The sequence below is a fragment of the Aptenodytes patagonicus genome, chromosome 27, assembly GCF_965638725.1.
Source record: "Aptenodytes patagonicus chromosome 27, bAptPat1.pri.cur, whole genome shotgun sequence".
NCBI classification, from domain to species: domain Eukaryota; kingdom Metazoa; phylum Chordata; class Aves; order Sphenisciformes; family Spheniscidae; genus Aptenodytes; species Aptenodytes patagonicus.
The window spans coordinates 738681-761379 of record NC_134975.1 but is presented as its reverse complement, the minus strand read 5'-3'; the positions used below and the strand labels follow the sequence as shown (position 1 = coordinate 761379).

At 58.8% G+C, this 22699-nt stretch overlaps 1 protein-coding gene across 9 annotated transcripts in view; it reads right to left on the bottom strand.

Moving 5' to 3' along the window:
- Positions 1-868: 868 nt before the first annotated feature.
- VDR (vitamin D receptor) overlaps positions 869-22699 on the bottom strand; it is a 44414-nt gene continuing 22583 nt past the window's right edge. For 7 of the 9 annotated variants that reach the window (XM_076360401.1, XM_076360408.1, XM_076360405.1 and 4 more), the window contains 9 exons: positions 22408-22479; positions 20677-20827; positions 13927-14057; positions 4605-4789; positions 4271-4394; positions 3565-3736; positions 2864-3015; positions 1713-1829; positions 869-1563 (listed from right to left, as the gene is read on the bottom strand). In XM_076360401.1, coding sequence (XP_076216516.1) covers positions 1304-1563; positions 1713-1829; positions 2864-3015; positions 3565-3736; positions 4271-4394; positions 4605-4789; positions 13927-14057; positions 20677-20827; positions 22408-22471 — 1356 coding nt within the window. In that variant the 5' untranslated portion in view covers positions 22472-22479 and the 3' untranslated portion in view covers positions 869-1303. The remainder of the gene's footprint in view (positions 1564-1712; positions 1830-2863; positions 3016-3564; positions 3737-4270; positions 4395-4604; positions 4790-13926; positions 14058-20676; positions 20828-22407; positions 22480-22699) is intronic. The other 2 variants (XM_076360409.1, XM_076360410.1) reach the window with 2 other exon arrangements.

Genomic DNA, 22699 nt, shown 5'->3' with positions numbered 1-22699 from the left:
CCCCCCCCCCCGGAGACACAGCCACTCGTGGACACAGCCACGGCCGTGGGCACAGGGACTGCCCGGCCCACGCGGACCCCTCCGCCAGCGCCCCCCCCCCCCCCCCCCAGGACAGACAGACACGGTCCTGCACAGCCCACACAGGGACAGACGGACACCCCCCCCCCCCCCCCCAAAAAAAAACCCAGCCCAGGCACCGCTCCCAAGCAAGAGTTTATTTGCAAGGAGCAGCACCCGGCCCCCCAGACACTCTGCAGAGCCCGGGGGGGCCGCGATGGCTCTTCCCCGGGGGGGGGGGGGCAGGAGCCCCCCTGTTCCCAAACCCCCCCACCCCGGGGGGGGGGGGTGGTCGCTCCACCGGTACCGGCACGGAGCAGCCTCCGGTACCCGCTTCCAGCCCGGCGAGGTGCCGAAGGCGAGCTGGCAGCCCGCTCATTACCGCCATGGGGTCACGGGCTGCTGGGGGACGGGGGGGACGGGGGGGACGGGGACGCCGTGGACATGGCGGGGGTCCCGCCCGAGAGCCGCAGGAATGGGGTTCAAGCTCTGAGAGAGCGGAGGAGTCACCCCGAGGCAGCCCCTGCCTCCCCAAAGCCGGGCGGTAGTGTGGGGGAACGGCAAATTACAGGGCGTCCGGCTGGTTCCTTCGAGGGCCGAGGACAAATTCCCCCTCTCGGGGCCGCCGCGGACGCCTTCGGCTTCGCCCCCGTCCCCCAGCGGCTCACGGGGGCGGTTGTACCTGGTCAGGCGTGGAGGGGGACGACACACACACACACACAGAGCCCACGGCATTTTCTGGCAGGGAATTCAATCGGCGTCTCCATTTTTGAAAGGGGTAGGGGGTGGGGGGGGGGGGTGGGGGGGCGAGCGTTGCAGATTTTCGGAGGGGAGCGGAGGACGGCGGCGACAGCTCAGCGACGCCGCGAGTCCCTCTCCCCCCCAACAAAAACACCCCGGCACTTCTCCTTCCTTCTTTTCGGGTCAAGAAAGAAGTGATTCGAGGCAGCCCAGCCTCAAACTATCCGTAAAGGGATAAGTCGGCTCTCGCGGAGGGCAGGGAAGCGGAAAAGCTGCTCGTGGAGTAGGGGGGCAAACCACGGGGATTCTGGGTCTGTCGCTTCTCCGCGGCGAGCGAACCTCATCCGCCGCGGACGAGAAGACAAAGCAGGACCTCCAGTAGTGTGAAACCGAACCGTCTATGTACAAAACTCCCGCCCAGGGTCACGTCCCTCCGCTCGCTGCCTCAGGGAAGCCAGGGCTGACTTATCCCTTTACCGGCGGGTGCTCAACCCCGCGGCCGGAGTCAGGATATCTCGTTGCCGAAGACCTCGAGCACCAGCGGCGTGAGCTGCATGCTGTGCTCGGGCTGGAAGGAGAGGCAGCGGTACTGCTTGGAGTGCTCCTCGTTCAGGCTCCGTAGGTCGGCCAGCTTCTGGATCATCTTGGCGTAGAGCAGGCGGCTGCCGGGAGGAGGGTGCCTGCAGCGGATGTAGGTCTGGAGGATCTCCGAGAGGCGATCCTGGAGGGATTCCACCAGCGAGGTGTCCTGCACGCCTGGGCGATCTAGGAAAACACCCAAGGGAGGCAGCAGGGCGATTCCCTTCCCTTTTCCCAGCCGGCCGTGACGGAGAGGCAGGGAAAGGTGACGTTTTTGGGGATGCGGCCAAAACCTGGCAGGTTAAGTGACCTTTCGGGGATGAGCGTCCTCCTACCTGGGGACAGGATGCAGATGGCCATGAGGAGCACGTGCTCTTCTTCGTGAAGGTTCAGCTTCTTCAAACCAACCTGGAATTTCACGAGCGGCTCGAGCAGGTCCATGCTGTGGCCAGCTGGGAAAAGAGAGGACCTTTAGCACGGCCCGCTCCGGAATAAGATCTCCCGCAGCTGAGGGACGAGCACGGAGCTCAGCAGCTCCTCTTTCAGAGAGCCGGGACAGCGGAAGACGACTTTTGAGACAGCTTAAACCCCGGTGGGTTTTTAACTGTCCTTTTCTCCCCGGTAGTTCCTCTAAAGCCGGAGATTATGGAGCAGATTTTGCTGCTTCTGAAAAGCTATAAAGACAATTAACCTACAGACGTTTTGCCTCCCTGTCATCACTTCCACGCTGGCCCCGTGTCCTGCAACAAGCATCACAAACCCCCCCTCCCGCGCCCAGAGCCCCCTCTGCAAGCAGATCTCTTTTCCTGCCTTCAAGTGGGTGCCGGCTGCCCCGCGCCCGGTCCCCAACGCGCCGCTCGCTCTGCTTCTCCTGGGATATCTCGCTGGGGGATCTCTGCCCTTGCACCGAGGATCTCGGCAGCCCCGGGTTACTCTAAAGGCTCTTCCAAGCGCAGGGAGAGATTTAAGGTCCGTATCGATCATCTCCGCACCCTGTTCTCCGTGCTGGTCCCCAAATCCCAAAGCCGGGGAGGTTTAGGGCAGGATTCACCACCTTTCCTAGCAGAAGGGCATCCTGGCTGCGGAGCAGCGGCAGCGGCTTTCCAGCCCTCACGGCAGCTCGGAGCAAACTGAACTCGACCCCTGCCGCGGGGCAGAGGGGCCGGAGACAGCTCTGAGCTACAGCCACGCTCCGGCTTTGCTCTCCTTCGGGAGTTAACGGCTCTTTCCAGCCATCGGGGTCAGCCTGCAGGATGCAACGCGGGGCTTGGGAGATAAACAGAGCACGGCTGACGCCGGGACGGGGGTCTCGGCCCAGCCGCGGCGCTGCCGAGCTGCCGGGTGTTGCCGTCTTCCCCCAGCCGTGCAACCTGCCAACACGTCCCTGCTTCCAGACGACTCGGCACGGGATTTTTGCACCTGAATTTAAGGCCGGGATGACGTTTCTTCGCCTGCAGCGAGCAGGAGAGCGCCCGGCAGCCTTTACCTTGGGTGACATCGCTGATCCGGTACTTGAAGTCGTTGCTGCCGCAGGTCCACGTCATGTCCTCGAGGGTGAAGGACTGGTTCGAGCGCAGCATGATCACCTCAATGGCGCTGGATTTCAGCAGGGCGATCTGGTCCTCTGCTGCCAGGTTCCTGGGGCAGGGGGGGGGGGGAAAGAGGGTGACGTGAGACCTGTCCGGTGAGCAAAGGAACAGCCCACGCCGCCCATGCATCACGTTCTCCATCGGTAACCCGGTCCCTTCGCTGGGGGCACCCCAGCTTCTCCCTCACCCCCGGGTTTCTACGTAATTAAGCAGCAGGTATTTCTGCAGCTACGTTTACTGAGTGGCACCACCCAGCGCCCCGGGGCACCAGCCTGGAGTTAAACGGGACCCGAGGCCCTTCGCAAACCGGGATGGGACCGCTCAACACGGCCTCGAGCGCCTTTCTTAGGAGCTCAAGCATTTTGCGGACAGAGTCTGGGTGAATCAGGGTAAAATAGGAGAGGAGTAACCCCACAGGAAGGAGGGGAGACGGAAAACGTGAAAGTAGGAACAGACCTGGGAAGGGAACAGAGCCTGAGGGGCAGCTGCGAAGATGAAACAGAGAAAAAACGATCTGGCTGTGAAGGGTAGGACGGGATTCCCAGGAGCGGAAAACGGCCGCCGCCGCCGCCGTCGGATCTGGGAGCAAACGTCTCACCTGAATCCCGGGATCATTTTGGCAAAGCCGATCACCTTCTGTATGCTGTAGCTGACCAGGTCGGCCAAGTGCGGGAGCATGGAGAGGTGGGAGAAGTCGATGTTCATGGAGGAGCTCTCATCGTTCTCCTCGGAGAGGACCAGGTTCGAAAACATCTGGGGCTCCACAGACTCTGGAGAGAGGGAGACGGTCAGAGGGCACCTCGATTGTAGGCGAGACGTTACGGACGAGGGGAACGACGCCGGCCCGCGGCAGGAATGGCATCCGCCCTGCCGGGGTGGGGTGGGGGGGGGCTTCGCGTTGTGTTCGGACAGCAGGAGGTGAGGAACGGGGCTGGGAGAGCAGTCGTCCCCTGGCTGCCAACAGCATCGAGATTTTTGCACTGGGGCCTTTTAACTCCTCTCCCGTGCTGTGATCAAGTCTAACCGCAGCCAGGGCGGCGACGAGGCAGCCCGGCGTCCGCGTTCACGCTCCTCTCGGCCGTCCCGGAGGGCTCAGACGCACAAAGGTCTGCGGGGCCGCCATCCAGCCAAGCACTTAATGCTTTTTGCTCGCAAAAAGCTTTTGCAACGCCCCCCCCCCCAGGAGGGTCTTACAGTTAAATTAGCTCCCCAGAAGGGGTAAAACAAGGCTCTGAACGGCCAGACTTAGGTAAAGCTGCCGCGTTTCTACCCCCCCGTCGCCTACGGAGAGGCGAGCGTGGTACCTGGAAACGTGTTGAAGGCATCGGAGCCAAAGAGGTCGGTGGAGTCCTCCGACGACAAGTCCTGGGTGAGGATGGAGGAGGACCTCGCTGCCCCCCTGTTGCTAGGGTTGCTTCTCACGGGGGGCTGGAAGAGAGAGCAGGACATGAGGAACGGGGCCGGGAGAGCAATTTGGTGGCGGTCGTCTGCCTGCCGCCGACAGCGTCGAGGTTTTTGCACCGGGGTTTTTGACTCCTCTCTAACGAGGAGGCGCGGGATGAAACGGGTTTGGTGCGTCTGGGCAGAAACCGCTTGGTCCCGCGCGCGGGAATCGAGACCGGCGTCCCCTGGACGTACCCGAAACTTGGTGAAGTCGGCGTACGTGGGGTCGTAGGTTTTGCGATGAGCCTCGAGGAGGATGTCGATGACTTTCTGCTGCTCCTCCGAGAGTTTGGGTTTCAGGCTCTCCTTGAGCGCTTCCTCCTCCTTGCGCTTCAGTATCATCTCGCGTTTCCTCTGAACCTCCTCGTCCGTCAGGATGACTGCAGGGACAGGGAAAGCGTCAGAAAGAGGCGCAGGGAAACGGGGACTGAAACAACCCCGGGGCCGCTGCAGCCAGCGTCCCCGTCACCTTGCTAATCGATTATTAAACCCGCATCAACCCGCTCCTGCCCTCGACTGCCGGGTGACGGCTTCCCGGGACAGTTTATAACCCATTTGGGTGCTTTTAGGCAAGGACCGGGTGCAATAAGGTCCCGTCAGCGCCGCCACCTTGCCGTTTGCTCTGTGCTTTCAGGTGAAAGAAATCTTGGGCCCGCGAGAGGCAGGCCAGTGGGTTCACCTCCCTCCGGTGCCGCTGTCAGTGCCCGACAACAGAGGGAGCCCGATGCGGCATCGCTCGGCCTCTGCGTCCGGCTGCCACGCTCCGGCAGCGATAATCTGGGTAGCCGGCAGCGCTTCTTGCGGCATCGCAAGTATTTTTCAGCTAAGGGGACATAGAAACATACCCCCACTCCCAGGGCTGGGCGTTTATGGCTTGTGCGATGGGTGACAGCCTTGGGCAGCGGCCAAGGGTTGGACCCAAAGGTGACAGGCAGAGCCCCTCCCATTTAATTAGGGAAGGGGAGCATCCGCAGGCAACGTGGGCTCAGATCTTACCTTTATTAAAAGAGCTTGAAGACTTAAATAGCCTCACGGGGTTGAAAGAGAAGAAAAGCAGCAGGGAGCCGCAAAGATCTCTCGGGGTAGCAACCCCCCCCCCCCGTCCCTCAGTCCCCCCCGTCCCCCGTCCCCCAACCAAGTGGGACAAACCCAAGCACTCGTTAACACGCATCCACCGGCGGGTCCCAAAAATAGCAAAGCCCATTCCTCGAGATGTTATTAACCCGTGAACCAGTCATTAGCAAAACCCCCGCCAAGCACGTTATCTGAGGGGGGGGCGGCTTTCTGCCTGCCTTGGGTTGCAGAGCGACTTGACGCTGGGCGAGTCGAGGCGGAATTTGGGACGAGAGGTTGGCGAAGGGCAGGGAGAGCCACGGTCGCGGGGCTCGAGGCAAGGAACTGTTTGCAGTCCCCGCTCCCTTCTGCCACTTTTAGCCGAGGGCGTTTTTCCGATACGGTTTCAAACTTGCACAATCTCGGAGGGGACTTGAAGATCTCGGAGGCACGGGAACGACCGGCTCGGGCTGAAAGGTCGCTCCCACGATTGGTACGTTATGGGCAGCTCCGCAGGGGACAGCGCGACCGAGTTTCCCCATCTCCCAGCCCCGGTTATTATTACAAAAGCATCGGATCCATCTGGGCGCCGCACGCGAGAAGGGAAACCGTTCATAGACGAGGCAGCATCTGCGGGGGAAAAAAAGCCACGTGGGGCTGGGAACGAGGACGGAGCAAAGAGCCGAGTGCTTGGACTGGGGCCACGGTGTTCACGGTCTTTGCCGGCACGGTCTGTCCCGAGGATCGGGGCTTCGGAAGGGATTATTGCAGGTGTCTACACCAAGCAAATCTCAGATCCTGCAAGTGAATCGATCCAAAATGAGGAAGCATCCGCGGAGTGGATTGGAAAGAAAAGGATGTTTCTGTGTTGGGGCAAGACTGCAAAGGGAAATCTCCTCGGGATTTCCCACCCACCTTTAGGAAATCCAGCCCCTCAAACAGATTTGAAACAGCGAGGCGGCAGCATTTCTCAGTCTGGTAGGAGCTGAAAAGCGAGAGCGTTTCCCAAAGCATCACTTCCACGGGGGAACAAACGCTGGCAAGGTTTGCGCTCCCTGGTACGATCCCCCGAGGCATCCAGATTTCCCTATACAGGCTCTATGCAACAAAACATCCAGTTTCCCTGTACGTCCCGGGGCTGCCGGCCGCACTGAAGCTCGGCAGAGCACGTGGGCTGCACGTTGCTGTGAGTCCATTGCCAAACTGCCAGCGACGTCGATAGAAACGGGCCGCGGCTCTGGCCGGCAGCAGGTCCCGGGTTTGGTGTTTAATATCATCGAATGGTTTGGGTTGGAAGGGACCTCTAAAGCTCATCTAGTCCAACCCCCCTGCCCTGGGCAGGGACATCTTCAACTCGAGCAGGTTGCTCCGAGCCCCGTCCAACCTGACCTGGAATGTTTCCAGGGATGGGGCATCCACCACCTCTCTGGGCGACCTGGGCCAGTGTCTCACCACCCTCAGCGTAAAACATTTCTTCCTTAAATCTAGTCTAAATCTCCCCTCTTTTAGTGTAAAACCATTACCCCTGGTCCTGTCGCTGCAGGCCCTGATAAAAGGTCTGTCCCTCTTTCTTATCAGCCCCCTTTATATATTGAACGGCTGCAGGAAGGTCTCCCCGCAGCCTTCTCCTCTCCAGGCTGAACAACCCCAACTCTCTCAGCCTTTCTCCATAGCAGAGGGGTTCCATCCCCCTGATCATTTTCATGACCCTCCTCTGGACCTGCTCCAAGAGGTCCGTGTCTCTCTCGTGCTGAGGACCCCAGAGCTGGACGCAGTGCTCCGGGGGGGGTCTCACCAGAGCAGAGGAGAGGGGCAGAATCCCCTCCCTCGCCCTGCTGGCCTCGCTGCTGGTGATGCAGCCCAGGATACAATTGGCCTTCTGGGCTGCGAGCGCACGTTGCCGGCTCACGTCCAGCTTTTCACCCCCCAGCACCCCCAAGTCCTTCTCGGCAGGGCTGCTCTCCATCCCTTCGTCCCCCAGCCCGTATTGAGACCGGGGGTCACCCCGACCCAGGTGCAGGACCTTGCACTTGGCCTTGTTGAACCCCATGAGGTTCACACGGGCCCACTTCTGGAGCTTGTCCAGGTCCCTCTGGATGGCATCCCGTCCCTCTGGCGTGTCGACCGCACCACTCAGCTGGGTGTCATCTGCAAACTGGCTGAGGGTGCCCTCGACCCCACTGTCTATGTCATTGATGAAGACATTAAACAGCACCGGTCCCAATACGGACCGGTGCTCTGATAGGACTTGCTGGAGCCCACAGGAGACTAAAACCCAAAGGAAACCCCGCAGGTGTTTATAAAACTCAAATAAAGGGGAGCTGCGGTTCACTTCCAGCTTGCCTGGTGTTGTGAACGCCCGTGCCGTGACACAGCGGCACTTGTGCAAGCCGAGACACAGCCCGGCGTTGGCATTGCAGATTGAGAACCACCCCCGGCGTTTCTGGTGAAATCGTTCCCGGTGACGCCGGGGAGCAGCAAACCCGAAACGCGCTTCGCTTGGCTGCGCTGGAGGAAGGGCTTTTCGGTAGGACGGGTGGTAACACGGACGAGGGATGTCAGCGCAGTCACTTGCCTGCTTTATAAAGTCCCGGGGAAGAGGATTTGACTCATTTACTTTGTACTCACAGAAGGATGGATGCTGCCCCACCACGTCCCTGCCTGCCTCGAGGGGGAATACGGGATCGGGAAGCGACACCCGCACCTTCCACTCGAGATCCTGGCTCGCGCCCCGGATCCGATCTCCTCCCGAATGCTGAGCCGGAGGCGTCCAGCCACAGACTCCTGGCACGACCGGCGAGGCGGCCGAGCGTTTGCGGGCTGCCCTGACCCGAAGTCCACGCGGAGGCTGAGATAAGATCTGCCCATTGCTTCCAGACAGACGCTGGCCCTCTTTGCGAGGCACCACAAGGGCGGCAGGAAAAACCACGGCCAACGCCGAGGGTAGCGCTGAGGTTACCGAGCGCACGAGGACGCAGTCGGCCGGGCAAGGATACAACCCTGCAAACCCCGGCCAAAACCGGGGGCTTGGAAGTGCCGGAGGGCGGTGTGGAGCAGCGCAAAAGCAGACTCGCTCCGTCAGGCAAGGAAAGAGCAGCCAAATATAAAGCAAAATTGAAGTTCAGGGAACTTCAGGCATGAAACGTGTTCACCGGGTGTCGCTCGGGCGTTTCGTTGAAGCTTGAATGGTGGGTGCTTCTGCCTGCCCCAGCTGGAACCGGGGACACCGTCCAGCCCCGGGGGGTGCAGAAAGCCCCGGGGTTGTTCCCCCACCCTGGGACAGCCTGCCTGGCACGGCCGTCACGGTGGGGTGGCATTTGGGTCTCGCTGGGACAGAGGCGGCGGTCAGAAGCCGAGCTGGCGTCCCCTGGTTGGCGAGGGGGCCGCAGAAACACCCCTCGCAGCAACAGCTTGGGGGTGATTCACGGCCAGATGAGGGTCAAGAAGCAAAAGGAGCAGTTTAATACGCTGTAGGGACAAGGCACATGTATCGAGATCGGGAATCATCCCCCGCGCAGCCCCGCAGGGCGTTGCAACCTCACTTAACTGCCAAGGATGCCCAGGATCGCTCTGCACCGGCTCGCGCAGTAAATAGAATCATAGAATCACTGAGGTTGGAAAAGACCTCTAAGATCATCGAGTCCAACCGTCGACCCAACACCCCCATGCCCACTAAACCATGTCCCTCAGCGCCTCATCTACTCGTCTTTTAAATACCTCCAGGGATGGGGACTCCACCACTTCCCTGGGCAGCCTGTTCCAATGTTTCACCACTCTTTCAGTAAAGACATTTTTCCTCACGTCCAATCTAAACCTCCCCTGGCACAACTTGAGGCCGTTTCCCCTCGTCCTATCGCTTGTTCCTTGGGAGAAGAGACCGACCCCCACCTCGCTACAACCTCCTTTCAGGTGGTTGTAGAGAGCGATGAGGTCTCCCCTCAGCCTCCTCTTCTCCAGGCTGAACAACCCCAGTTCCCTCAGCCGCTCCTCAGAAGACTTGTTCTCCAAATACCCGGGATGCAGCCTTCCCAGCGGCACCTGCCGTGCACCCCTTAAAGCTGGGGAGCGAAGCCTAATTCATCCCTGCTGCTTCTCCCAAAACCGCACCTTTCAGCCCCGCTGACCTGCCCCAAACCCCAGCTGCGACACCCCCCCCCCCCCCCCAAGACGCCTTTGTCATCGGAAGATGGAGCATAACACCCTCCAGGCGTTATCGGCAGCACAGCCAGCGGCGACAGGGCTGGGGCGAGGGGCGGCGCGGCCAGAAAAACCACGTTGCGCGACAGGAACGCAAACATCGCGATGGTGGGAGCCGGGGAGGGGGGGGGGGGGGGTAAGTGGGACGCTACGGGCTGGCTGGACGGCACGCGTCTCCTGCAGCACATGGGTGCGCATGGAAACCAGAGAGGAGGAAAGCTCGCAGCAACGGGCGAGCAGCAGCGATTTAAATCACAGGTCCCAGACCTGCGCCGGAGCAAAATCGGAGCAGCGACAGCAGCTGCGGGGCCCCCGGCTACCGCTCTCCCCCTGCCAAGGAGGTCGCATCCCTCCGACGCAGCCGAGACACGGCTAACGGAAGCGATGCTTGCACAGGTTTCGGAGAGGGCTTTCCAGATGCTCAGCCCCTGCCGGCTTCCAAGCCTGCTCTAACTACGGAGGACGCTGGATGTTTATAGCGCGTGCTTCGAGCCTGCGGGGAGCGGAGACGCTTCCCGGCCAGCCTGCGAACTCCAGCTGCCGCCCAAGTGACGTTTTCCCGGACGGCCACGACTCTTCCCTCCCCTCTCGTGCTCCCGTTTCGCCTCTCGGCCGGTCTCCGGGTCAGCGCGAGTCCCGGAGGCCAGCATTGCACAACGTCACCGTGCAAGAGGCTCCCGGGCCGGGGAATAACACATTCCACGTTTGGAGCAGCGGGGATTTTTTTTTTTTTCTTTTTTTTCTCTTCGCTTTGACTATCACCGCCCATTCGGGGAAGCGGAGGAGAGCTGGAAACGCCACCTCCCTCCTTGCTCACCCTCGTCCCGCAGGCCCACCCTAAACAACCGTAACCCTGTCGGCTACCGCCGCCCTCGCCGCTGCCTGCTCCGCTCCTCTCCTGAGCGATTCGGGAAATTCCCCTCTCTCCGCACAATCTCCTTCCAATTTCTGCTCCTCTCCCTGGCTCCGAGATGATGGTTTGGTGGTTTGTCGTTGGTTTTTTTTTTTTCCCTCCTCCCCTTTGGGGGATTTTCAGCACTGAGATCATAAATCGAGCCTCGTGGTGAGGATGCTGAGCATCAGCTGCTCGTGACTACAACAAGATCCCGGCAAGCCTTTTCCTTGGAAAAGGGGAGAGGAGATCCATGGGCTGCTGACCCCAGGCAAGCTACAGACCTTGCTGCGGCACCGGGGAGGGGAATTAGCTGCAACCGCCTTCAGCGATGTCCGAGGACACGGCTGCAGAGGGACAAACTGCCCCAGGACAGGGCTGGGGACCCTCCCAAGGAAATTCACTGATTCCCAGCTGACTGGCACCACGACGAGCACACACACACAAAAAAAAAAAAAAAAAATGCCCCAGCAGCAAATAAGGTGGCGGGGAGAGAATAAATGCAATGCCGCGAGACTCCTGCAGCCCCTCGGAGCCCGTGGGTCCCTCCAGGGGGGATAAATTACATGCGTAATTTATCTTCCTGCTTTGCGGCAACGACTTGTAGACCGTGCAGGAGAGAGGAGCCGTCCCCCGTCCCCACGCGCGTACGCTGCAAACACCGGAGAGCTGTTAAAGGTTGGGGGAGAAGGGGCAGCGACACTGAGAGAGGTGAATCACCCAAAGGTTACGGGGTGGCTGCGGAGCCCCGGGTCCATCTGATGCCCCGTGCTTTGGCCATCACGGCCCCGAGGGACGAGCGTCCCTTCCTGAGCTCCGGGCAGTTGGCGAAAGGCCATTTTGCAGGGCAGAAGGATTTTTCCACCCAAACCAGTGCCAAAGCAGGCAGGATAGTCCAGCAATGGACCCTTCGCCCCGCTTTAAAAGGGCATTCACGCCAAGCATCATCCTAGGAAAAAACCAGTGGCAAGCGGAGAGGGCAGCCGAGGCGTCCCTAGGCTGGAGACCTGCCCTCCTCGGAGCCATCCGAAGGGAAACCGCTCCCGAGAGCGGCGAAAGGAGCCTTCCCAAATGCCCCGGCTCGGGCTGCGAGGTGGATTTTCTCCTCCGCCGATCACCCGCCGGCGCAGCCCCGCAAGCTTGCCCTGCGCTTTACCCCGCGCGGATAAGACAGGAAGAAAACCACAAATATTTGCTAACGTCGGCTGCGGACAGCTTGGGATGAACCCAGGCGTTGCGGCGGGGCTAAAAAATCCTGCTCCAGCCTTACGGCCGTAACCTCGGCTGCCCTCCAGCTTCCACCTCCTCCCCTCCCTGGCCCCTCCTCAGGGGACGGTGGCCGCCCCGACGCTGTCCCCAACTCCCCGGGGAGCGCCGGTAGCTCAGGGCTTTTTGCTGTGTATGAGTTTGAAGGCACGCGATCCCTTCCTTGCCGCGCCTCCCCGACAAAGCGCTGGCTCCTCCAGCCCATCGCCGCAGCGTCTGGTCCACAGGTTTGGCTGCACCCAAACCGGGATCGCGCGTCGGGGAAAGGGACCCTCGGCGCTGCCGCAGGTCTCAGCCCTGCGTGGTTTGGGCTGGAGATGGTGTCTAAAGTCATCCAGGCCGTCCAACCACCCCGCGCTCCAGGGACGGAGAAGGGTCTGCCTGCGCCAAACCCCAGATTAACACAGGCACGAGGTCTGCCGGGGTCTGCCCTCCTCCTCCTCCTCTTTATCCCCATCTCACTCCCTCATTTCTGCTTCGGACTCGGATCCCATCGGCAGCGGGGTCAGACTGACCCAGCCTCGCCTGCGACAATCCTCACCGCCTTCAACGACAGCCCGGGGAAGACCCAAACCCCCCCCCCCCCTCAAGAGCTTCAAGATCAAGATTCGACCTAAAAATAACCGCAGCACACCTCGTTCTCCTTCATTTAACCAGCAGCAAAGTCCGCGGGGAGGCTATTTTTAGTCTCCTTAGGTTCGGTTTTGTTAATCCAGCGACGGTTCGCTAACGGGGTCCCTTACGAGTGAACTCCTGCGGAGAGCACACGCATCCCCGGGACCCGGCCCCAGCCAGGGTGCAAACACCCCGTGCGTCTCTGCCGCTGAATTTTCCGGCCTTTCCTGGGTAATTAACCGGTGCAAATCAACACGTTTCCCTCGTTAGCAACGGCTGCGCCAAATGGACGGCACCGACCGGCTACCACGGGCTCGCACGTCCTCGTACTCACCCAAAACATGGGTACGTACGGTATATTATATGGCCCTTTTTCTCCCTCTTTATGGGACGCAGCCGCTAGTTTTTAAAAAAAAAAAAAAAGGGCCCAGGGATCTTCTCTTCATCGGGGATCTGCTCGATCTTTGGGACTATTGGAAATTTAGGCCGCTTTTTTCCTGCAAACACCTACAAGTTCTGGTTTCCTGGAGGACCCAGGTGCTTTGGTGGCAGCCGGCGACGTCGGACGCCGCTTGCTCGCTGCTCACCGCGTCAGGAAACGGGCGCCACTTCCATTTTCCAAGTCGTCGGGTCCGTCAGTCAGTCGACGTGACATGCTGTTTGCAACGCCTCCCAGCAGGAGGCTGCTATTTCGGTTTGGACGCCACACGAGCAGCAGCCTTCTCCTGAAGACTTAGGACGCGGACAGCGCGCGCACGTAGGAGGAAGCGCGTCAAGCAGATTTTATTTTTAAAGAGCTGCTCATCTATAAATATCGTTGAAGAAAATAAATATTGGGCCAACGCTGGCGTGCTTGGATCGAGTTAAAAACTACTTTACTCCCCTCTGCTATTTACTTAAGTCTCTGCTGCGCGTGTGGCTGGATGGACAGACCCACGTCGCAAGAATAAGGCCCCCCCCCCCCCAAAAAAAAAGAAGCCCAAGGGGTGTCGCAGAGCAAAACGCAAGCCAGTTCCACGCTAACGGAAACGACCGTCGCTGCGGGGAAGCTCGTTCGACTCCCCCTGTTCGGCTGCGGCGAGGGGCACGCAAAAACGCACTGGAGAGGACGACGGCTTTGCGCTGGGCGGGACGGGAGTAAGTTCAGTCAACGTGACCGGGAGTTAATCAGAAACAGCCCCGGACGCTCTCACTAAACTGATGCCCCCCCCCCCCCCCCCCCCCCCAAGAGCCAGCTAAGGTGACCTGGCTCCGATAAAAGCAAGTCCCCAGATGGCTAACCACCACAGGAACGGCCTCAATCATTAAACCAGCTCCTCTCAATCATTACCCACCGCGGCCCCTGCCCTTTGCATCCTCTTCGAATCCTTGTAGGGCTCTCGGGTGTTTACGCTCGCGTGCCTGCCTTCTGCGCCGCACGTTAATTGAGAAGGACGAGGACACGGCAGCACGAAGCCGGGCCGTTCCCGGCGGGATGCGTGTCCTCATACTCACACTCTTTCATCATGCCGATGTCCACGCAGCGCTTCAGCCGACACGCCTGGCAGTGCCGCCGGTTGTCCTTGGTGATTTTGCAGTCGCTATTGAACGGGCAGGTGAACATCGCTTTCCTCTTCATGCTTCTCCTGGAGGGGAACGGGAGAAAATAAATCAGTAAATGCCTTGGGTCAAAAATCAACGCCCGTCTGCCTGTGCAAGGGGCTGCTCCGAACGTCGGGAGGAGGGGCGCAAATCCAGCTCTCCGGACAGCAAACTGCCGGAGAGGGATTGCTGAGAGGATGCTGGAGACGTCTCTGACTTGACTCTGTTCCGCTCAGCTGGTCGCTCGAGAAGACCAAGTTGGAGCGGCTGCAGCCGGTTGGGTGCATCTTACGGGTTTGATCTTAGAGGTTCGGGCATTGCCGGACAGCACAGGAGGAAAAAAAAAAAAAAGACAACTTCTTACAAGGACGCAGCCCGGGGGTTCAAGCATAGGTTAAGCAGCTTTCTGGTTTTGAACAGGTATTTTGAAGGCCAAAAAGAAGGGTGGGAGGATTGTAGAGAAACCCCCACCGGCAGCGAAAGAAACCAGAGCGGAGGCCGGTATGTACCAAAGCAGCCTGCGTTATTAAACATTTACCAGCCTTTAAAGCCTGGCTTTGCTAGAATAACTGGCTGGAGCGCATGTTTGTGCGCGCGGGAGAAAGAAGTCTCACTGCAGGGTACAAGAGAAACAACACTTAACATAATAACCCTCTCCTTCCACCAAAACCACACCGTGCCACGTTAATCCGCTGCTGCAATCGGGACTGTAAATCTTCCAAGTACAAAGGGTCAAAGCCGGAGCTCCCAGCGAAAACTCGCCTTTCCGCGGGGCCGTCCTGCGCGACGGCCACTAATGACACGTTACCAGCAGAGCTGAGCTGGCCCGTTAAGGGCAGTTTCTCCTCTCCCGCTGGGAGATGCTAGGGCTCTGCTTCGGAGAAAGTTACTCAACGGTCTGCCATCGGCGAGCGAAGCTCACGGCTGGATTTGCGAGCATTTCTAAAGGTGCCGCTCGCTTTAAACGAAGACGTGATTTTTGGAAGGGGGGGGTTAAACCAAGCCCAGGACGCCTCCAGGCTGGAAAGTCAAAGCGAGGACGTTCAGAGGTAAACGGCAGCAAGAGAAGCAGAGCTGCGATGCAATTCAGGTGCAACGGGCGAGAAATCCGCCACCGGGTTAACGCTGTATTTCAGCGCCGGCAGGAAGAGTCTCCCGCTAGAAAGAGTCGCTCTTCTAGCGGTAAAAGCCCCCCGCGAAGCTGAGCTGGTGATGCACGACCCCCGCGCCCCGCAGGCAGGCAACGTGGACCTGCCAAACGGGCGACTGCAGGCTGAGAGGGCGACGGCCGAGGGGCCCCTCCAGCCCCGGAACGGCACCAAGCCTGCTCTTAGAGGGTATAAATATAAAATACGTTCTCGGGCTGCAGACCCGAGCGGCACGTAGCATGCAATTAGAGGCTATTTTAGAAAGGGAGATGTAAACAAAGAGGCTTAAACAAAGAGGCTTTACTCTCCCTTCACCTCGCAGATGAATAAATGCATTTAGGAAAATTAATACAGGAGAGGCGGACGGCAGAGCCCTCCATAACCTGCCTTCCGCTAAGAAATTCCTGTTTCACCCAGCAGCTGGCTCACAGTTTATCACTTTTCTCTGGCTTTTCCCCTTCCACCGAGACCAGCAGGACCTTTGCTCTCCCAGGAACGGGGAGAAGCGTTGCTCAGCTCGGGGGCAAATCAGGATTCGGAACTGAAGACCCCAAAATCTCCCAGTTTTGGTGAGCGACTCTGGTTTTGAGCATCTGGGGCAGGCAGGCGGCTCATCTTTTCCCCCCCGCAGCCCCGGGGCAAGGCTAGGGAATGCACAAACAAGCCAGAGAAACACGAGGCCCTCGGGCAGGGAAAGATGTCCTGCGTGCGAGGGCAAGCCAACATTATGGGTTTGGTATGAAAATTGCAGTTTATTCGAAGGCAGGGTGGCTGGGGACAAGCAGTCGCTTCTCTGCCCCAAGGGTCCGTGGCTCTCGGCTACGAGGGGCCCCGAGTTCCACCAGCAGCGCAAAGGAGCGGCCGTCCGCCCCACGAGCAGGAGCTCACGCCGTCTGGCCCCGGCGTATTTTTATAAAGCTCCAGAACTAGCCATTTCAAGGCTCATTTAAGATCTGCGTCCCAGGCAGGCTGCTGAACGTTAAAAATAACGAGATCCCTCCCTGCGCAAACCCAGCCTGCGGGCGAGAGAGTAAACACGGCCGCGGCCAGCAGCGGGGGAAGCTCGGGTTTGCCGAGCGGAGAACAACGTGCTCCGAGGTCGGGGTGGCCGTACCCGGCGGCGGCGGCAGGGGAAAGAGGGACAGCGGTTCCCGTGCGTGCTCTCCCGCATCACCACTTGCCCCACGGAAACGCAACGCTGCGAAGCCCAGGCTGGATGGTAACGTCCATCGCTCACCGGTGCTTGCAGGACGCCCATCGCACGGGAGCCCATCTGGCTTTACCTTGCCCAGCAGATCTGGTGACCGCTCCAGCCGCGGTGAGGACTGCGATTTGCCTAACTCCAGCTCCGCAAGCCGGGAAACCTGATCATTAACCAACCCCCCCCCCCCCCCGGGCTGCAGCAGTTGAGCCCCGTTCTTGGTAGACACATGCCCGACGGCCCTACCTAGCACACCGAGGGGAAAGCGAAGCCCAGTGCCTCTATGAAACGGCTTTTAGGTTCTCAGAAATGTGAAGTTCCATAGAAACCAGATGGTGAATAGCAGCCCGCCGGCCCCCGCCGGAGGGAGGGCGAAGCCCCGACCAGACCTGCATCACGTGGCGGGTGCTAGCGGCGTGCTCGGTCCTTCCCCTTTACCAGACAGGATCGATCTTCAAAGTTTCCGAGTTTTTATTAGCAAAATGGGCTCTCGATACCCGCAACCCTCGCATTATGCAGAACCTCTGAAATACAGTTTCCTGAAAGCCGCCCTACTCATAACCAAACCCCGCGGTGGCCTTCCTGGCACGTCCTTTCCGTCACCCACCGCACGGCTAACACACGAGGAGTCATTTTGGCACCGAGGCTGCAGCAGAACCACCTGACACAGCCATCACAAACCGTCTGCGGTAGGATAATTCCCTGTTTCTCCCCCGTGACACCTACACAGCCTTCCAGGGAAGCCCCTTGGTGCGCCGCCAGCCGAGCCAACGCCAGGAGCAGAGCTGCAGCAACCCGGCACCCGTTTTGCAGCCGTTTGCCTTCTCTCCCCCAAATCCTGCCAGCTCCATCCCCCTATTCTGATCCCAGGAACCCTCCAGACAACTGCACCTTGCCCCGAAGTATCTGGAGAGACCCCCGGGGAAGGACGAAGAGGGGATGGATTCATTTTAAAAGTTTCGCGTAGAACACGGCAAAGAACTGGGGAGGATTACGGGAGTGGGAGATGCGGTGATGCAGACAGGATGGGTGGGGACTTAATAGGTTTTGAAATACCCAGAGCCTTTCCAAGCAGCTCTGCTATTAACGCCCAGTGTCGTCGCAACGGGGGGGGGGGAAAACCTAGGACTGCAGAAGAAACCAAAGAAACCACGGATGCTTCAGCCAAATCACAGCAGAATAAATCGCTCGGGCTTAGCTGCTTTTTAAGAGCTCCTGAGCAAACAGCGGAGCTCAATAAAAAGGCTGCCGTTGCCGTTGCCACCATCGGTAAACAGTGGACTTTGAAGCAACCAGCCAAAGGTTGCCTCACGCCTGTTTGTGCTGCAGGTTACGTGCACGTCTGAGCACCCAGAGGTGCCAGTAAATTCCTAATGCCTTTTATAGAGCCGTCAAACCCAGGACCTCCTGGGGGACTTCACGCCGGGGAAGCACGTCACACAGGTACGTCCCCAAGGCAGGTGAGATCCATCAGGAGGTCCTCCAGCGGTTCTGCTGTCACCCCAGCGAGCCGAGGCTCAGGGTGCATTTTGCTGCATCCCTCCGCTACGGTGCGCAGGGCCCCGGGTACAGAAGAACGGGTCCTGGTCCAGCCTGCAGAGGAGGCCAAGTCACGTCTGCAACCTGAGTGCGCTCAAAAAGAAAAACAAAACACCCCACAAAAGCTGTGAAACCTTCCCGAGGTTTTGCTGCTGCCGCCGTTCGATATTCACAGCCGCTCGCCCTCTTTTAGCCCATTCCAGCCAAGGCTGCGAATCCGACCTCCCGGGTAAGTGTGATCAGCCACCAGAAATTGATGGGCAGTGTGCCCAGGCGGCCAAGGAGGCCAAGGGCATCCTGGCCTGTATCAGAAATAGTGTGGCCAGCAGGAGCAGGGAAGTGATCGTGCCCCTGTACTCGGCACTGGTGAGGCCGCACCTCGAATACTGTGTTCAGTTTTGGGCCCCTCACTCCAAGAAGGACGTCGAGGTGCTGGAGCGTGTCCAGAGAAGGGCAACGAGGCTGGTGAGGGGTCTGGAGAACAAGTCTGATGAGGAGCGGCTGAGGGAACTGGGGTTGTTCAGCCTGGAGAAGAGGAGGCTGAGGGGAGACCTCATCGCTCTCTACAACTCCCTGAAAGGAGGTTGTAGCGAGGTGGGGGTCGGTCTCTTCTCCCAAGTAACAAGTGACAGGACGAGAGGAAACGGCCTCAAGTTGCGGCAGGGGAGGTTTAGATTGGACGTGAGGAAAAATGTCTTTACTGAAAGAGTGGTGAGACATTGGACCAGGCTGCCCAGGGAAGTGGTGGAGTCCCCATCCCTGGAGGTATTTAAAAGACGTGTAGATGAGGCGCTGAGGGACATGGTTTAGTGGGCATGGTGGTGTTGGGTCGACGGTTGGACTCGATGATCTTAGAGCTCTTTTCCAACCTCAATGATTCTATGATACCGGCGCAGTGATCCCCCCCCCCGCCCCCCCAAAGACCTGCTCAGGGACTGCGAGCTGAAAGTTGAAAACCAGCAAGCGCACGCAAGCACAGGCGGTTACAAAACCCAAGGTGCTGGCAAAGGGATGCGTAGCTTTTCCAGGTGAGTTTTAGGGGTCCAGGCTCTTCCACGGCAGCGCTGCTACATTTTAATGCAGAAAGCACTTAGATACCGTGGCAGCCGCAAGCACTAATTGATTCAGTGATTGAAAAATGGCACGTAAACAAGCCTGCGTAAGCAAGAGGGAACACACCAAGACCTAGCATGGGGCGAGTGTGCCTGGAGAGCAAGATCAAAAATGTAGTAAAGAGCCTTAAATTGAAAAGAAAGTCTTTATGCGGGGCACGAAGGGCTAGCTGAAGATGGGAGCTCTTCACGTCGTTAAGATGTCTGTTCAGAAACGCTGTCACAGCCGTATGCCTTGCACGATTACAACGGTGTGACAACAGAGATGAGGAAACACAGCGGCAGGGCTCGCGCCGTTTCTGCAAGAGCCACATCGCGCCCAGGAAGGGTTCGTCAAGCAGCCCCGGCCTATTTCAGAGGTCAAAAGCCAGACCGTTGCCTCCGCGGCCCACAACGGGGCCAGCGGAGGTCAGGGACACCAGGGCAGAGCGCGGAGGAGAGCACGTGAAAGGAGAGTTACTCATTTAGCGGCAGTAATTGAGGAAAATCTTGTCGCTCAGGTTGGCTGGGCTTCGAAGCCGCCCTGTTCGAAAACAGACTGCAAGGCTGCGGTACGTGAAAACCCCCGTCTAAGCCCCGAAATTCCTGCAAGAGGAGGAGTTACGACTTTGCTGTGAAAGTTCAAGCGCCGGTTGCTGTAACAGCCCAGCTCAAGGAGTAAAGCTGCTGCGCGCTCCGGTGTTTGCGATCCCACAGCCGCCTCTGCCACCTTCTCATTACGGCGCAAAAAAAAATACTCGAGCGAGGCTTTTCCCAGCCAGTCCCACGCCAGTCGTCACCTTGCTTCGTTTCACCAGCGCTTAGTCATTCTCTCACTCGGCGCAAGCGATCTGAACTCCCACGTGAACGGTTCGGCGCCGCCTGTACGGGAGCACTGCCTCGACAGACGCGGGGGTGAAAACGAACCGCTAACAAATATCCACAAAAACCTGCAACTCTCGGAGACCCCGGCAGCTCTCAGAGACGTTTCTGCCCTGCTGAGGACCAGCTTGAGGCCACTCAAGACCCCCGCCTGACAGTGGGGAAAAAAAAGCCTCAAGACAGCCGCAGATACAGCCTACGGCTACTTTAACCCCCCCCCGAGAGCCGGAGTTGTGAGTGAAAGGCTGCCTGATTTTGGGAAGAGCTTGGTGCCCGCTCCAGCGGGCGGGCAGAGGACCCCATGCATCTCCGTACACAAGCGTACAGAGCTTCAGAGCAGGCATTAGAGGCGGCTTGCTTTAAAGAAAAGAAGTTTGCGGCCGTCATACCAGTTGAGTTCTCAAAGACCGCTAGTTTTCAGGTGTATTTTTCTCAGGTGCCGTCCATAGTGTGCCAGAGGCTCTTACGCTCCCGCCTATACAGCACGTGGAGGCCTGCAAGGCTCCCAGACAGGTGGAAATCTCCGGCTAAGGGGAAAACAACTTATTTCCCAGTAGCGGGGTGCCACGGTAAGCCACGAGAAGGGAAACGGTTTTGTGATCTCTCCATTACCAAGATTTGCCGGCGTGTCGGCTGTCTGCAACGCGGGCACAGCTCCGGCAAGGCCGTCTGCAGCCCAGCTTTGTAGGGACGCAGGTGACTGGAACAGCAGCCGGGCAGCACCCTGAGGATCAGATCGCCTGCTCCTCGAGGCTTGCTGGTTGCGGAGTCAGATTCCTCCGCCCCGAAGACCCTCGCTCACCTGAAGAAGCCCTTGCAGCCTTCGCAGGTCATGGCGTTGAAGTGAAAGCCAGTGGCTCTGTCCCCGCAGACGCCGCAGATACGGGGCACGTTCTTGTCGAACTCGCCGGCTGGGTCGGGAAGCGAAGTGCTAGCAGCCACGGTCTCCATGTCTGGGAGAGCAGAGAAAGCCAGGTATTTATTTTGTAAAGCTGTCACAGCTACACCGAAAGCAAATGAGATGCAAATAAAGGAGTTCTCCTTGGCTTCAACACAATCTGGCAAGAAAAGCTTCCGTGTTCCCTCTGCCTCCATGCACTAACACCACCAAGAAGCAGGTTCTGGCTAGTTTTTAGTAACGCGTACGCATTTACTCGTGTACCCAGTAAAATCAGGACTGACACACACCCCCCCCCTCCCATACCCCCAGCTTTAAACGCACCGCAGAGCACGCTTACGGTCGCTGGCCGCGCATCAGCGAGAGAACCCCTATAGCCCACCCCAAACCCAGAAGGTCGGTTTCCCCCCTCCCCACACACACACGCGCGCGCGCTCTCCTTCGCGTTTGTTTTCAGAAAGCCTTGAAGGGACCAGAATCCGCCGAGATCGATGCTGCAAAACCACAGGGAAAGAGGTCACGCCGCCCGTACGCCGGCGCAGAATTTCCCTTGTGCACAGACAGGAAGCGGCACGCTCACGCCAGCTCCCGTAAGCGAGAAAAAAATCCCAAATGCAACTCAAGTGAGCATTGTTTAAAAGAGAAAAAATAAAAAAAATCCTCAACAGGGAGGTAAACAAGGGAGGGGGGGGGGGAAAACGGTGCTCCTAACGCAGATCGCCGAAATGAATATTAAACCGGAGCTTTTAATAGACTTCCCCCGGCTTACAACATCCCCCCGGTAGGAGCCTGTCTGCTGTTAGAAAGACCGAGTGTTTAAAAGCACTGGGAAAACAAAGGTTAAAAAGCTTTCATAGCGCCAAATCTTGGCGAAGACCGCACCGAGGCCGCGGTTTCAGACGGCACCGGCGGTTTGGTAGGTCAGGCTGCGTCGGTAGCTCAGCTTTCCCCGCGAGTTCTCGGGCAGCTCCTGCGCCTCAGTCTCCCCATACACAGGGCAGAGCTACCCCCTTCTGCGCGTCCCGGGATGAGAAGTTTTAAGTTGGTTCGAGAGCTTCAAACAAGCTTTTTTGTTTGTTTTCAGCATAGCTAAACGTTTTCTCGAGAGGCGCTGCAGATAGCTGCTGCCCAGCTGCGTCTAGTCTGCTTTCGAAAGGCTTTTTAGCTGGTGCTGGAACCGTCCTGTGTAAAATACTCTTTTATCAGTCACTCAGTAACTCCAGACCGCGAGTCTGGAGCGGAAGCGAGTTCAGAAAAAAAAGGACAACCCTACAATTTACGCCTCGCTGTAAGTCTACCAGACTGCTATTGCTTGATCTGAATAAAGCTTGGACTCCTCTTGATCCCCTGCCGGGGGAGAGCAGCTCGGCAGAGCTGGCACGCGACGTTCAAAGGCCCTACGGCTGGCGAGCGGATGTACCTGGGGACGGCCAGCTCCCAAAGCAACCCCAGGAGCTTGGAGTTTGCTCCCCGTCTTGGCTTCACCTGTACCTCACCTGAAACTTAGCGCAGCCAACGGTCCTAGCACCTTTAGATAGGAGTCCTAGTCGTCTACGCTGCTCGGAGAAAGCTCCCAGGAAAAAGACAGACACAACCCCAAGGAGGACGTCCTCTGCGCAGAGGGTTATCGTTTACCTGTGTTTGGAAGATACGCCACGCTCTGCTGGTGCATTTCCCAGGAGCTCTGGAGCTGGGACATGGAGCCACCTGCAATTAAAGAGACAGACGGGACGAGTTTTGAGCTATCTCGGACCGTATCGAGGTCGATGAGTCAAAGGGGAGCATCTGACTGCACACCCCGGTCACGGCTCGCTCCAGCCCCTTAGCGAGACGCGAGCACCAGTGCCTGGGGTGGGGTGATCTCAAAATAGCCTGCCAGCTCGGGTACCACTCGTCTGGTTCCCACACCACCTCCTCACCGCGGATC